Below are 14,215 nucleotides of genomic sequence, written 5' to 3'. Positions count from 1 at the left end.
TGCTCTTTGCCAAAATGTTTTTTTACAATGTACTAAAACAATTTTACAAGTCAGTAAATATTCTGCAATTTTGATAGCAAAACATTGATACATCTCATACCGAGATGTCATTAGCTATGAGAAGTATCACTGTTTTGTGACCAAAATCCAGTCATTGAAAAACTACTGACTACTGAGGTGGGAGCGGTAATAAATCCACAAAAGGGACACGGTCCCTTTAGGGCCCCTTTCTTTTCGTAAATGTAATAAGTTTATTTTGGACCAGACAGGGCAGTTTATAAAATTCTTTACTGGTCGCAAAAATACTGGTTGCAAATTGCGACCAGATTTTTATGACCTATTTTTAGTGCATCAGACTCATAATCTTTCAGACTTTCTCACCAACTATTTGTCATCATGATGATTTATTCCAAGCAACAAAACAGTTAAAGCATCTCTTGCCAGGTGGATAGTAGCTTACATTTCAAAGCCTTACAGCATGTCTATTCCACTAAAATAAAGGTAGCGTCAATGGACTTTCGAAAGGATATCCCTATTGCATCCATGCGTATGGCTGCAAAATGGGCTAATGTATGCTCTCTTGCGAGCTCTAGGCAATCTGTTTGAATCTTCGCTGGGCCGATGCAGTCGTCCCCTTTCTAAGGGGTTTAAGCTGTTGCGTCTGTTTATCCAACCTTTCAGGAAAGAGTAGAGGATGACTGAGTAAGGAAAAATTTGCTCCATGGGGATTAAGGTACTGTTAGTGCTTGCCCTCCTTTCTTCCCAACACCCACCTCTCCATCCCCTCAACAGCATGGTTTGTGGTGCACAACTTATATGTTGGGAAAACCTTGTAAGAACTAGTTGCAGTGGTTTGCGATGCCCGTATATTGAGGGCCCACATGTGTGGAGGGAAGCTTACTGCATAGAGGACAACAGATTATTTAAAATTACTGCGTTATTTTTAGAGAACTTTTTCCAAGTAATGCCAGCACAGGTAATTCCCAACTGTACTGAGTGAGAGCAAGATCTAAGAGCATAGAAGTTACCATGAAGGTAATTTTTACTGTTCCTCTCACTTCCTGTCCTCTTTCTTCTGGAAACAATAGAAATAAATATATTTACATTTTTTTCAGATGAATTTTCCATTTACTTACTGACTGCACGCCACCTTGGAAGTAATACTGGATCTCTATGGTTCCACACTGGTACCCAAATCCAGGAAGATATAGGTGGTCTCTTATGTCATGTGTCATAGTCCCTTCAGGCTGGTTACCTTCCATCTTCCCATAGGCAGTTTTACAGATAGGACACTGTGGATTTGCATCCATTGCTTTGTCCCAGCAATCTTTGCAGAAGGAGTGCCTACACTTTGTGGTCATCTTATTTGTGAAGGCATCCAAGCAGATACTACATTTCTCCTCTTCTGGCAAACTGCCTGCTGCTACCAATTCCTTTGCCACTGCCCCTGAACCAGACTGGACACGAGCTTCACAGAGATCACTACGCTGATTTACAAACACTTTGTCACCCAGTCGCTGCTTAATGTATCGGACAGCTAACTCCACATGTTGTGACATGCCGATGAGAGAAAGCTCGCCTCCTTTGGATGTTATCAACTTGACGCTTGAGTGAGTGGGTTGAATCTTCCTACACAGCTCTCTTACACGATCCCTGTGGTCAATGTCCACATTCACGACAGTGCAGCTGGTTATAGCTTGTTGATACAGGCTTGCAAAAGCCTGCAGGGCATTTCCAGAGAGGTCAGTGGCACCATTCTGGTTCTCAATAACAATTTGAACATTGCCCTCAGATGACTTGCCTTGGCATTTTATCTGAATCTGGTAGTTGGCCCTGATGGCATCAAGTTCTTTCTGAAACTGGTTCTCCAAAAGCTCCCAATGAGCTTTTGGGATTTCCATAGCTGTGAATGTAGATGTTAATTCATGCCTCATTCTTAGAGTCACCTTCCCCGTGGACTTTGCCTTGAGCAGATCCATGAGCTCAGTTTCCACCTGTTTTAAGCCACCTGCTGGTCCAGTAATGACGAATGCTCCATCTAGTTCTTTCAGGATGAAGGAAGGTTTCTTCTCCCGAATTTCTTTGAATGCATTCACAACTTTAGTTCTCTCAAAATCTGCAATCGAAACCCTTGTGCGTCCCAGATCTTTAATCATTGGTTGGAATATTTGTGTGAAGGCCTCCTGTGCTGCGGCATTGTGATGTGGTCCACCTGACAATGTGTCTGTAAAGGATAAGAGCACCTCTGGCTGGATGTCCACCTTGTGGCGATTCTTGAAACTGGAAATGACGTCTGAGCATGCTTGGTTTAGGTATTCATAATGGAAGAGAGAAAGACTCAGCTGGTTCTGTGCTTGCTTCTCTGACAAGATGGCTGCCATGTTCTGATCCTCCGGAAGGGTCCAATGCGGTGTCCTAGCGCTGCCCTGTGCTCCGTCAGGTACCTTTTCACCACAAACATTTTTATAAAGATTAATCACCAACTGATTCAAAAGGGCCACATCTTCAAATGAGCCCTCTAGTTTTACAGTGTCATTTGTTAATACTCTATATTTCAAAGTGCTTGACTTGATCAGTTCTTCCACTTTGTCCCGTAGAGGCCGTTCAACGGTACACAGGTCCCACTCTACAGTTGTCGGCATATAAAGCTGAGGACAGAAACAAAATTTGATTTTGGTTTTATTTCTGTAGGTAAAACATAATAATGTTTACATTACTTTAATAGTTTGCAGTTTGCTGACACAGTCATTCTTTATCTTACCGACCTTGGACACTGATTCCTACTGATTAATGAGCCCAACTGTAGCCACTCGATTGTTAATCCATACATTGATTGCCACAGCCACTGCCCTTATACAGGGTTGTTGGTTGTGGCCTTCTTTGCAATCGCTGATGATCAGTGCTTTACATTTTTTCTTATTTACCTAGATATGATGGCCCAACACTGGTTAGTAAACTTTGTCCATAGTCCGAAGACAGTTAGCCAAAACACTGAGTAGTTTGCATTAGTTTTAGTAATTAAGACTCTTCCCCATACTATGGTTGTTAGCCTTGTCCATAGGCATTACGGCCTACTGTTAGATAACACCATAACCATTATGGCCCAGGTACATTAGTTGGTTATTAGTTGAAGCTGTATACTTTAGTACTCTAGCCCATACCTTCGTTTTTGGCTTTACCTAGTGGCACTGTGACTCTTGTCCATATCTTTGTTGTTAACCATGGCTATAGGTCACCGGTTCTCAACCTTTTGTCTAATGTGGACCCCTACTTGATCATTCGTGGAACTCAGGGACCCCCACTAAATCATTATTGGAATCTGGGGACCACCAGTGAGTCATTACTGGAAGCCAGAGACCCCAGCCTGAGCATTCTCAATGATTTGAACCTCAAAAAATGCACAACAAATACAGAAACATACATTCATCATACAAATAAACAAATAAAACATTTTATTTAATTCTCAAACAAATATTACAAAAACAACATTTTAACAGGAAAGTTTGAGCTTTTCTAAATTCAATCGAGGCCACTCATCGTCCATACTATATTCTGTTTGATGCACTTGCACTGCTCTCATAAATCACTCTGAAGTTACTAAATTAGGGCCTCATTCATGAGGTTTTGACGTAGAGCAGTGCCACAAGGAATGTTGCTGCGCTGCGCTATGTCAGAACAAAATGGCAGGAATGTGCCATATCTATGAGATATGGTACATTCCTGTCCTTTTTCCCTCCACTGGCACACAATGGGCTCCCATGCGCCAATGCAGGCATCCCTGTGCAAGAGTGCCTGCGTTGCGGAGCTGATTGATTTTGTGCCAGAAGCAGCGCACACATTTCTCCTCATTCCGCCTCCCTAACGCCAACCCTGGGGTTGCGTTAGATTCTGACACATTCCCAGGTTTACGATTTCACGTAAATATGGGAATGCTTCAGATTCCATGGGTGTTGCGTGGGTACACCCACAGCAACACCCAAGGAATGCCCCTTTCATGCAGTGTTCTGCGTGAAAGGGGCACATATTTACAAGGTCATGAATAGCCATGTAAAGTGGCTTTATGTGGCCTTGTAAATATGCCGGGGCACATTGCGCCACCGTAACATCAACAAGCATTGGCATAGCCAATAGGTCTCGCCTTTGGGACCTTACAAGTGTTTAGCCATGCAACAGTTGCATAACTGAATACTTATAAGGTCCCAAAAGCGAGACCTATTGGCTATGCAAAGCGGCCATGAAAGTGAAAGTGATCGCGATCAAACATCAATGCGGCCGCGAAAGTGAAAGTATTTGTGGTAAAGTGCGGCGCACGCGCCCGCGCACATGCACTGTAGCTCTAGGCTGGCCTGGTAGCACTTTTTGCCGCCCTCTCAAAAAGTCTCGCCAGACCAGCGCATGCGCTGGGTCAGGCGAGACCTAAAAATGCGGTGCATCCGGCGGCGCAAAAGTGCTCATAAATGAGGCCCTTCATTTTTAGTCTCCAATTTCATATTCCTTCACATTTAAATAAAGTTTTATAATTTTCAATTGTACGTTTTGCTTCTTTATTTACATACTTTATTCATCTGCTAATATTATTTAATTTTCTAATAAGTTGTGGACCCCTTGAGAAGATTTGGCCGACCTGCAGGGGTCCCCGGGCCACAGTTTAAGAACCGCTGCTGTAGGTGATAGGTTCTGACCATTACGGACTGCTGGCCTAAATACCAGCCTTGTGAGCACTAGTTGTAAGGATTAGTGCTCTACCCTGTGCCAGGCTTAGCTGTAAGAAATAGAGTCTCTACCTCTGTCTTGGTTGTTGGTCTGTGCTACAAGCAGTAGGCTGATAGCCCATGTCTTGGGTGATGGCCGAGACAGTAAACATTTTGGCTCAGTTCTTACCATCTTAGGCACATCAGGGTTATAGTCTAAACCTTGCTGGTTAGCCTTGGTTGTCAGCATTGCTGCTGCACCTTATGCCTTTGTTGTTGACCTTGGCTGCAGACATTATTGCTCTATCACTTCGCCAGCGCCGCGAGACCTTTGGGTGATGTGTGCGCTAAATAAATACTCCTTGATTTGATTTGATAGCTGTGGGTCTTGTATGCAGCTATTAGGTCCTTTTCCATATATGGAGCATTGGCCTCAGCTGTAAGTATTATATCTGCAGCATATATCCTGATTGTTGGCCTTGGCTGTAAGCATTAAGGGACATATTTACGAACCCCACTGCGCTGCTCTTGCACCATGCAACGGGGTGCAAGACTGACGCAGCTCAAAAATTAGATTTATGAAGCCTGAGTGGCTTAATGGATTCCGAGTAAAGCAACGCAGCGCCATTGCTGCATTGCCTTACTCTGTGCCAGGGAGACGTTCCATGGGTGCTGCATGGCTGTCCCCACACAACATTCATGGATTTTGATGCATTCTCAGATTTACCAGAAGTGGTAGACCTGGGAATTGGCCAAAAAAAACACCTTCCAGGTAGGGCATAACGAGGAGAAGGCAAATGCTACTTACCAGTATGCATCTGTTTTTGGCATGTTGAGCTACGGATCTACACACTGTGCAGATTACACACTGTGCATAGATTGCCATCTGGTGTTGGGCCCGGATGTTTGCAGTTGTTTTTCCTCTTGGAAAGTCTTTGGAAGTCACGAGGTATGTGACTCCTCCTTTGGATCGTATTGCGCATGGGCTTCGGCTCCATCCTCAGATTGTTTTTCGCCAGCAGGGAAATGATGGAGCGTAGTAAGAAACAGTGAAGATGCCCATGTGTGTTGTATCTAAATTAGATAAACTGGACCAGATAAAGGTAGTCGGGGAGGCGGGTGGGCGTGTGTGGATCTGCAGCTCTACATGCCAAGAACAGATGCATACTGGTAAGTAGCATTTGCCGTTTGAGGCATATGAGCTGCAGGTAACACACTGTGCATAGATTATATAGCAGTACCCATCCCTAGAGGCGACCACCAGTATCTGTTGCAGTGGTTTGAAACAATGTCTTAAGTACAATCTGTCTCACACTAGCTTGTTGCTTAATTTGCACATCTACACAATAGTGTTTAGTGAAAGTGTGCGGTGTTGACCATGTAGCTGCTTTGCAGATATCATCTAAGGGGATGTTCCCTAAGAATGCCATGGTAGCCCCTATCTTACGTGTAGAGTGGGCTTTAGGGGGAACCGATAGCGTTCGTTTTCCTTTGTGGTAGCAAATTTGAATACATTTGACAATCCACCTAGCTATCCCCGACTTGGAGATGGGGTTGCCCTTGTGTGGTGGAGAGAAAGAGACAAACAGTTGTTTGGTTTTACGAAAAGGTTGTGTTCTCTCGATGTAGTAGAGTAAGGCTCGTTTTACATCTAGTGTGTGGAGAGCTCTTTCTGCAACGGTCTGTGGTTTCGAGAAGAATACGGGTAGTTCCACAGATTGGTTTAGGTGAAAGGGAGAAATGACTTTAGGGAGGACTTTTGGATTAGTACGTAGAACAATCTTATCATGGTGCATTTGCAGAAAAGGTTCTTGAATAGTGAGTGCTTGTATTTCACTGACTCTTCTGAGGGAAGTGATGGCTACTAGAAAAGCAGTTTTCCATGTTAGGAATTGAAGTTCACATTTGTGTAGAGGTTCAAAGGGAGGCCCCATCAGTCTGGTGAGAACGGTGTTTAGGTTCCACACAGGTGAGGGTGGCACTCTGGGGGGAATTATTCATTTGAGGCCTTCCATGAAGGCTTTTAGGGCAGGTACTTTAAAGAGTGATGGTGCTGCCTGTTTTGTAGATAGGCTGCTATGGCTGCAAGGTGCAGTCGAATAGACGTGTAGGCTAGATTGCATCTCTGTAAGTGTAGTAAATAGCATATGATGTGTTGAATGGACACATCTAAGGGATTGAAGTTATTGCTGTGACAATAGACTACAAATCGTTTCCACTTGGCTGCGTAGCAAGCTCTAGTGGTAGGACGTCTAGCTTCTCTAATGACGTTCATGCAGTCTGGGGGGAGATTTAGATAACCGAATTCTAGGATTTCAGGAGCCAGATCGCAAGGTTGAGCTGAGCTGGATCCGGGTGTCTGATCTCTCCATGGTTCTGGGTTAAGAGGTGTGGAGAGAGGTATAGCTTTTGGTGCGGTACTACTGATAGTTCCAGCAGTGTGGTGTACCACGGTTGTCTGGCCCAAGTTGGAGCTACTAGGATTAGTGTGAGGGAATGTTGTTGTAGTTTGCGCACCACTAATGGAATGAGTGGGAGAGGCGAAAAGGCGTACGCAAATCTGCCTGACCAGTTCATCCATATCGCATTGCCTTTGGATAATTGGTGTGGATACCTGGCGGTGAAGCTTGGCCATTTGGCGAAGATATCTATCTGTGGATGCCCCCACATTTGAAAGTAGGGGTGAAGAACTTGTGGATGGAGTTCCCACTCGTGGGTTTGTTGAGTTTGTCTGCTCAGGAGATCTGCTATAGTGTTTTGGACTACTGGGACATGTTGGGCTAGGAGAAAGATTTTTCTGGGGTATGGCCCATCTCCATATGCTCTGTGCTAGCTGAGAGAGCTGTGGAGAGTGTGTGCCTCCTTACTTTTGTATATGGTACATGGCTGTCATGTTGTCTGTGCGGACTAGGACAGCCTTGCCTGAGATTTGTGTTTGAAAATATTTTAGGGCTAAAAATATTGCTAGTAACTCCAGATGGTTGATGTGGAGTAACTTTTGTTGAGGTGTCCACCTGCCCTGCATGGTGTGATGTAGTAGGTGAGCTCCCCAGCCAGGGAGCGATGCGTCCGCTGTTAGTACTATCTGAGGAACCGGGTCCAGGAACGGTCGCCCTTTGAAAGGTTTTTGGTGGTCCACCACTGCAGAGAGCAATGGGTACGACCGTCTACCAACACCAGATCTGTCAGTTGACCCTGGGCCTGGTTCCATTGGCGTTCTAAGCACTCTTGGAGAAGACACATCTGGAGTCTTGCGTGAGGTACTATGAATATGCAAGAGGCCATCATCCCTATTAGTTGCATGAACACTCGAGCTGGAAGAGAGTGTTGTGGCAGAAATTTGGCACGTAGAGCCTGAATGCTTGTTATCCTGGCAGGACTGGGGTAGGCTAGTGCTCTTGAGGTGTCTATGGTGGCACCAAGGTATTGTTTTATGTGGGATGGTTGTAAATGAGACTTTGCGTGGTTTTTGCTGTGAAGCCCAGTTCGTGAAGTAGCTGGATAGTGGCGTGCGTGTGTTGTACACACTGGTTGTATGAGCTGGCTTTTGTTAGCCAGTCGTCTAGGTATGGGAAAATATGGATGTGTTGTCTTCGCAGGTGTGCGGCCACTACTGCTAGGCACTTAGTAAATACTTGTGGTTCTGTGGTGACTCCGAATGGGAGCACTTTGAATTGATAATGTTGGCCGTCCACCACAAATCTGAGGAACTTCCTGTGAGCGTTGTGAACAGGAATGTGGAAATAGGCATCTTTGAGGTCTAATGTGGCCAGGAAATTGTTTTGGGAGAGCAGGGGAAGTACCTGCTGGAGTGTGACCATGTGAAAATGGTCTGAGTGGATATATTGGTTCAGGGGCCTGAGGTCTAAGATGGGCCTTAGCGTGTCGTCTCTTTTTGGTATGAGAAAATATAGGGAGTAAACCCCTATATCGTGTTGGTTGATAGGAACTAGTTCTATTGCCCCCATTTGTAGGAGGGAGATTACCTCCTGCTTTAGTAGTGTTAAATGTTCCTGTGACATTGGGCGATGTTTGGGTGGAATGTTTGGGGGGGTAGATGTTAGTTCGAGGCAATAGCCTGACCGAATTATTTGTGTTACCCATTTGTCTGAGGTGATGGTAGTCCAGGCAGAAAGGAAATTGTGGAGACTGCTCCTGACCGAAGTGGGATGGTCAAGGGGGAGTGGAGGGAAGTCATTGGGTAGGGGTGGAGGCAGAGCGGGAGGTGTTTGTCTTGCCTCTGCCTTTATTATTGTTGCCTCTGTATCCGTCTCTTTGGTAACCCCTTGTAAAGGTGGATTGGGTAGGGGCTTTATAGGAAGTGGAAGCGGTGTCTGAGGAGTAGCCTCTGGATGTGCTTCGAAAGGAAGAGCGGCAAAAGAGCGCCTGGGAGTGTGGGATTGTAAGGCTCCCATAGATTTCGCCTTATCTGTGTCTTCCTTTATCTTTTCCAGGGCCTCATCTACTTTTGGGCCGAACAGATGTTCCTGGTCAAAAGGGTGGTTCAGGAAGGAAGCTTGCACCTCTGGTTTGAAACCTGAAATCCTTAGCCAGGCATGGCGACGGAGGAGGACGCTGGTGTTAATTGCCCTAGAGGCGGTGTCAGCTGCATCTAGGGCACAGCGGATGGAGGTATTGGTGATGGTTTTGCCCTCCTGAATTAGTTCATTGGCTCTATTTTTATATTTGTCTGGGCGGTGTTGCATTATGGCTTCTAGTTCGTCATAATGGGCCCTGTCGTATCTTGCCAGAAGCGCTTGTGTATTTGCGATGCGCCATATGTTGGCAGCCTGGGATGCAGTGCGCTTGCCCGATGCGTCCAAGAGTTTTGACTCTTTATCAGGTGGTGGTGCTTCACCTGATGCTTGGGAGGTTTCTCTCTTTTGTGCTGTAGACACTACCAGGGAATCTAGTGGTGCTGGCCCTCTGATGTAGGTGGGATCTGTAGGAGCGGCCTTATAATTTTTGTCTATGCGGGGTTGATGATTCTGGCTCTGCCTGGATCTTTAAAGACCTCCGGCGCGTGCATGATAACTCCTTTGAGCATGGGCAGGATAGAGGTGGCCCTGTGTGTAGTGTCGAAAGTATCAAGGAGAAAGTCCTCCTCCACGGGGTCGGTATGGAGATCCACACCATGGTAGTGTGCAGCCCTCTGGAGTAGGTGGTTGAACCTCAATGAATCTTCTGGTGGGGATGGTCTCGAAGGGTAGAGATCATCCTGCGGGACGTTAGGAATATCAGGAATGTTATAGTCGTCCCATGGGTTTGGGGAGCCAGTGGGAGTGGGGTCCCCTGTAGGTTGGTCATGGGGCTCATCCCCTATGTCATCATAGACATCATCATTGTCATCATCCGGAGAGGGTGTGGGGGAATGATGATGTGGGGGAGAAAGAGGTGGTGGAGGAGGGGGAGGTGGAGGGGTTGGAGGAGGGGGCGTGGGTATTCTTAGAGGGGAAGTAGCACAGTCTTTCCTCTTTGGAGGTGGAGCTGGGGCAGGCTTGTCCAGCTGTCTCTTTTTGATGCTGAGCATCAAATGTCCAGTCTTAGGATCCTTGACCAGTGTTTTTTGCAATGGATCAGGCTTAAAAAGTTCTTCTGAGAGTGGCCTGTCCGTCGGCGCTGAAGGCATCGGGCCGTAGGTTTTTTGGTTTTAGAGTCTGCACTAGTGCGCTGTTTTGCACTATGCGGCTTCGAAAGGGCTGGTTGGTTACTCGGCTCCGAGATGGTTTTCGGCTTCAAGATATAGGTGTCGGTGGCCTTGTGTTTTTTGCTCGGTTCCGGGGACAGTGTCGGTACCGAGGAGCTTGAGCTGGTTTTCGGCGCCGAGTGCTTCGGTAAGGAGCTCGGTGTCGAGGAGGTGGCCATTTTCTTTTTCGGCGTCGTTGCGGAGGAGTGTTTCTCGGCACCGACGGTTTGGCTGTCTCGAGCCCGAGCCGCCGGAAGGCTTAATAAGCTTCTTTACTGGTCCCGAAGGTGCGGTGTGTGAAGCAGTGTTCTTGGTCGTGCCCAGGCTCGGAGGCAAAGGCGTGACAGAAGGCCTTTTTCGATGCCGTCGAGGGTGTGGGGGGGATTTCGGTACTCACGACCCTCTGTGCCGGAGTGAACTCCTCCACATCTGAATCGTCGGCTTCGGAGGCGCTGACGAGGCCCTCGTCGGTGTGTTGTCCTTCCGGATCGTCGACGCCTTCTCAGAAGATGTCTGGGATCGCCGTCGACGAGTGTGCCATAGTTCTGCGTGCCCTTCGGTCTCGAATAGTTTTCTTGGACCAGAAGGATTTGCACGCCGGACAGTCTCGAGCCTCGTGTTCAGGGGAGAGGCAGAGGTTGCATACTTCGTGAAGATCGGTTTGGGGGAATTTGGACCCACATCGAGGGCACTTCCTGAAGGGAGTCCTTTCCATTAGCCAGGACCGGAGCTTGGGTAGGCCCGAAGGCCGTCGTCGATGACTGGAATTGAAGGTGTTGATCGATGAGAGCAGCGTCGAGTGAGGGGATCGCGATCGAAAACAATACCGCGAAAAGGGGTGAGGATTGCGCGTCGATTGGAGAACTGGAAACTGTTCGGAACCTGAGCGCGAAGATCACATTCGAGCCCGATGGCAGAAAAAAACAATCTGAGGATGGAGCCAAAGCCCATGCGCAATACGATCCAAAGGAGGAGTCACATACCTCGTGACTTCCAAAGACTTTCCAAGAGGAAAAACAACTGCAAACATCCGGGCCCAACACCAGATGGTGATCCATGCACAGTGTGTAATCTGCACAGTGTGTAATCTGCAGCTCATATGCCTCGAAAATATGTATTTCTCTTCTTGTTTTTTCCTCTTTCTAGATGTGATGCATTCTGTAGCACACATAGAAATAGGAAAATGCCTCAATGGATTGTTATTGTGCATGAAGGTGCCCCTTCTGGCACAAAAGCAATCCACTGTGCATCGTTGGCATCCTTGTACCATGCTGCAAGGGTGCCTGCATTGGTGCTAGGCAGCCAAAGCGGCACCAGCGCTGGGAAAAATGCAGAGGTGCTCCATGTTCGTTTAAATACAGCACATTCCTGCCCTTTCCCTGTCAAGAAGTGCAGCGTAGAAAAGTGACTTGCTACGCTGCGTGAACAACTCATAAATATCCCCCTAGGGCTGTAGCCATTCCTAAGTTTCTGACCCTGGAAGTCGTTAACAATTCTCGGTCTTGCCTTGGGTTTAGGCTAACACATGCGTTGATGCCTTGGTCATAAAAGGTAAGGCTGTAGCACATGCTTTGGTGGTTTGCCTTCATTGTAGAAATCAGGACTGTAGACCACACTTTGGTTGTTTGCTTTGTCTGCAGACAGTGCTCTGGGCCATGCCATGGTTGTTAGTCACGCCTGTAGGTATTATGGCTCTGGTTCTCATCGTGGCCTTCGCAGTCGGCAATAGGGCACAGTTCCATTCTTTGGTTGTTAGCCTCGACTTGAAATATCAAAGCTTTACCACTTGCATGTGGATGTTAGCCTTGACAGTAAGTATTAGGGCTGACACCCCTGTCTAGCTTTCTAGTCTTGTTTAAAGAGCAAAAAGCTCTGACACACTCTTATCACAGGTCTTGACTTTAAAGATTAAGGGCCTGATTTAGGGTTTAGCGGGCAGCCTGCTCTCTGTCAAGGTGGGGGAGGCCATTGCACCCACCACCCTGACAGACTACCAGCCGCCAAATTTAGAGATCACTGCTGGCTCAGCATTCATCTCAGTACCTTCAGAGGAGCTGTGGTCATGGAGGGATGAACTGTTTGAAATCAAGGAACTAATTACTGACTCCCAAGTGTTTCATTCTCTTGGTTCAAGTGGAAAGGCGGCTAACAGTTTTGTGAAACTTACATTTCAAAACATCGGATTGGACTATAGGCACTGGCTGAGCATGATTTGGTCCCAGGAGCCAAATTTGAGCTACTGACCACCAGTGTTCTGAGCAGCTTACAATAGGGAACACCAAGATAGGAATTACCCAACAAAAAGCACCCAAAGACTCGACTCAAGATGGTTTTCTTCTGCACACAGATTTTATTTTTTAAACAAACTTTATTGGCATTTATTATCAATCTGTTAAATCACACATCGTGATACAAATATATCCTGGCCGTAGTTATTGGCAGTATATCCCAGGGCCCATCCCGTGTTCCCTTCCAACTGGGGTCTAATATGTCCACGTCTGCTCTCGCGTTGCCCGGGTGGATAATGTTGCGTTAGCCTTGTGTTCCCCCTTTCTTCTTCACGCAGATGAAGTCTTATCCAAAGAGATCGAGTTGGAAGAAAGACGCTTGTCGCTTTCAGCTGATGAGTTGTTCCCCATCTCCTCCCACACTCTTTAGAAGCCCTAGGAGAACAAGGCCCTGGTCCAACCAGTGGCCCTGACCCAGGGTCTTCTGTCCCTCCTACTACAGATGCTTTTATGGAGTCTGCTTGCTCTCCCCCACTGCCCAGCAGCCAAGTGAGAAAAAACATTATCAACCCAGGAATCGAGGGGAACACAAGCCTGCCACATCCACTGTAGTAGATCCTGATGGATCCACGTTGACTGAGCAGCCGTTCTCGGCAGCGTTTACACCCATCTTGGAAAATAGTCTTTAGGCCCATTTACTATAGTTTAGGGTTAATTGAAGGTTATTACGAAAAAACTTGGGGCGGTGTCAGATGCTATACTGGCAAAGTCACAGCCCATCTTGAATAAGGCAGAACTCCAGTAATTGTCCAGAACTCCTCTCCCCGGGCCCCCTCCCAATGAGGTGGATCTACCAGTGGGGAATGCAGGCGCTCTGATCATAAATCATGCCCCCTCCCCCACCAGGTCATTCTTTCCAGGCTTGAGGAGTGGAGGGGGAGAGAAGGCAGGAGGGATACAGGAAAGAGACTGACACAACAGCGGTCTGATGTGCCTTGTTCCGTGATCCATCAGCTCCTTTGCAGCCCGCCCATATGTTACTGTTTTGGCGAATGTCCCATCACTTACCTTACATGCACTAGAAGCACCGGAGCAGCTGAGGAACAATGTCACTCATTGGCTGAAAGGAATATGCTACTTACCAGTATGCACCTGTTCTTGGCATGTAGAGCTGCAGAGTTGTACACTTTGCATAGATCGCCACCTGGTGTTGGGCCCGGATGTTTGCAGTTTGTTTTTGTTCTTGGACAGTCTTTGGAAGTCACGAGTTCGGTGACTCCTCCTTCGGTCCGTACTGCGCATGGGCTTCGGCTCCATCCTCAGATAGTTTTTAGCCAGCAGGGAAATGATGGAGCGTAGTGATAACAGTAAGAAACCCATGTGTGTTGTATCTAAATAAGATAGACTGGAACGGATACAGGTAGCCGGGGAGGCGGGTGGGCGTGTACAACTCTGCAGCTCTACATGCCAAGGACAGATGCATACTGGTAAGTAGCATATTCCGTTCGAGGCATACGAGCTGCAGATTGTACACTTTGCATAGATTATATAGCAGTACCCAGCCCTAGCGGCGACCACCGGTATCCGTTGCAGCGGTTTGAAATAGTGTC

General features: G+C 47.0%; 1 protein-coding gene across 3 annotated transcripts in view; it reads right to left on the bottom strand.

Moving 5' to 3' along the window:
• LOC146832875 (E3 ubiquitin-protein ligase DTX3L-like) overlaps nucleotides 1-14,215 on the bottom strand; it is a 570,028-nt gene that overhangs the window by 170,674 nt on the left and 385,139 nt on the right. For all 3 annotated transcript variants that reach the window (XM_085600299.1, XM_085600298.1, XM_085600297.1), the window contains exon 7: nucleotides 1,137-2,648. In XM_085600299.1, coding sequence (XP_085456425.1) covers nucleotides 1,137-2,648 — 1,512 coding nt within the window. The remainder of the gene's footprint in view (nucleotides 1-1,136; nucleotides 2,649-14,215) is intronic.

The sequence above is a fragment of the Triturus cristatus genome, chromosome 4_2 (genome assembly GCF_964204655.1).
Source record: "Triturus cristatus chromosome 4_2, aTriCri1.1, whole genome shotgun sequence".
In the NCBI taxonomy this organism is placed as follows: Eukaryota; Metazoa; Chordata; class Amphibia; order Caudata; family Salamandridae; genus Triturus; species Triturus cristatus.
Note: the sequence above shows the minus strand (reverse complement) of the source record. Positions and strands in the feature narration are given on the sequence as shown.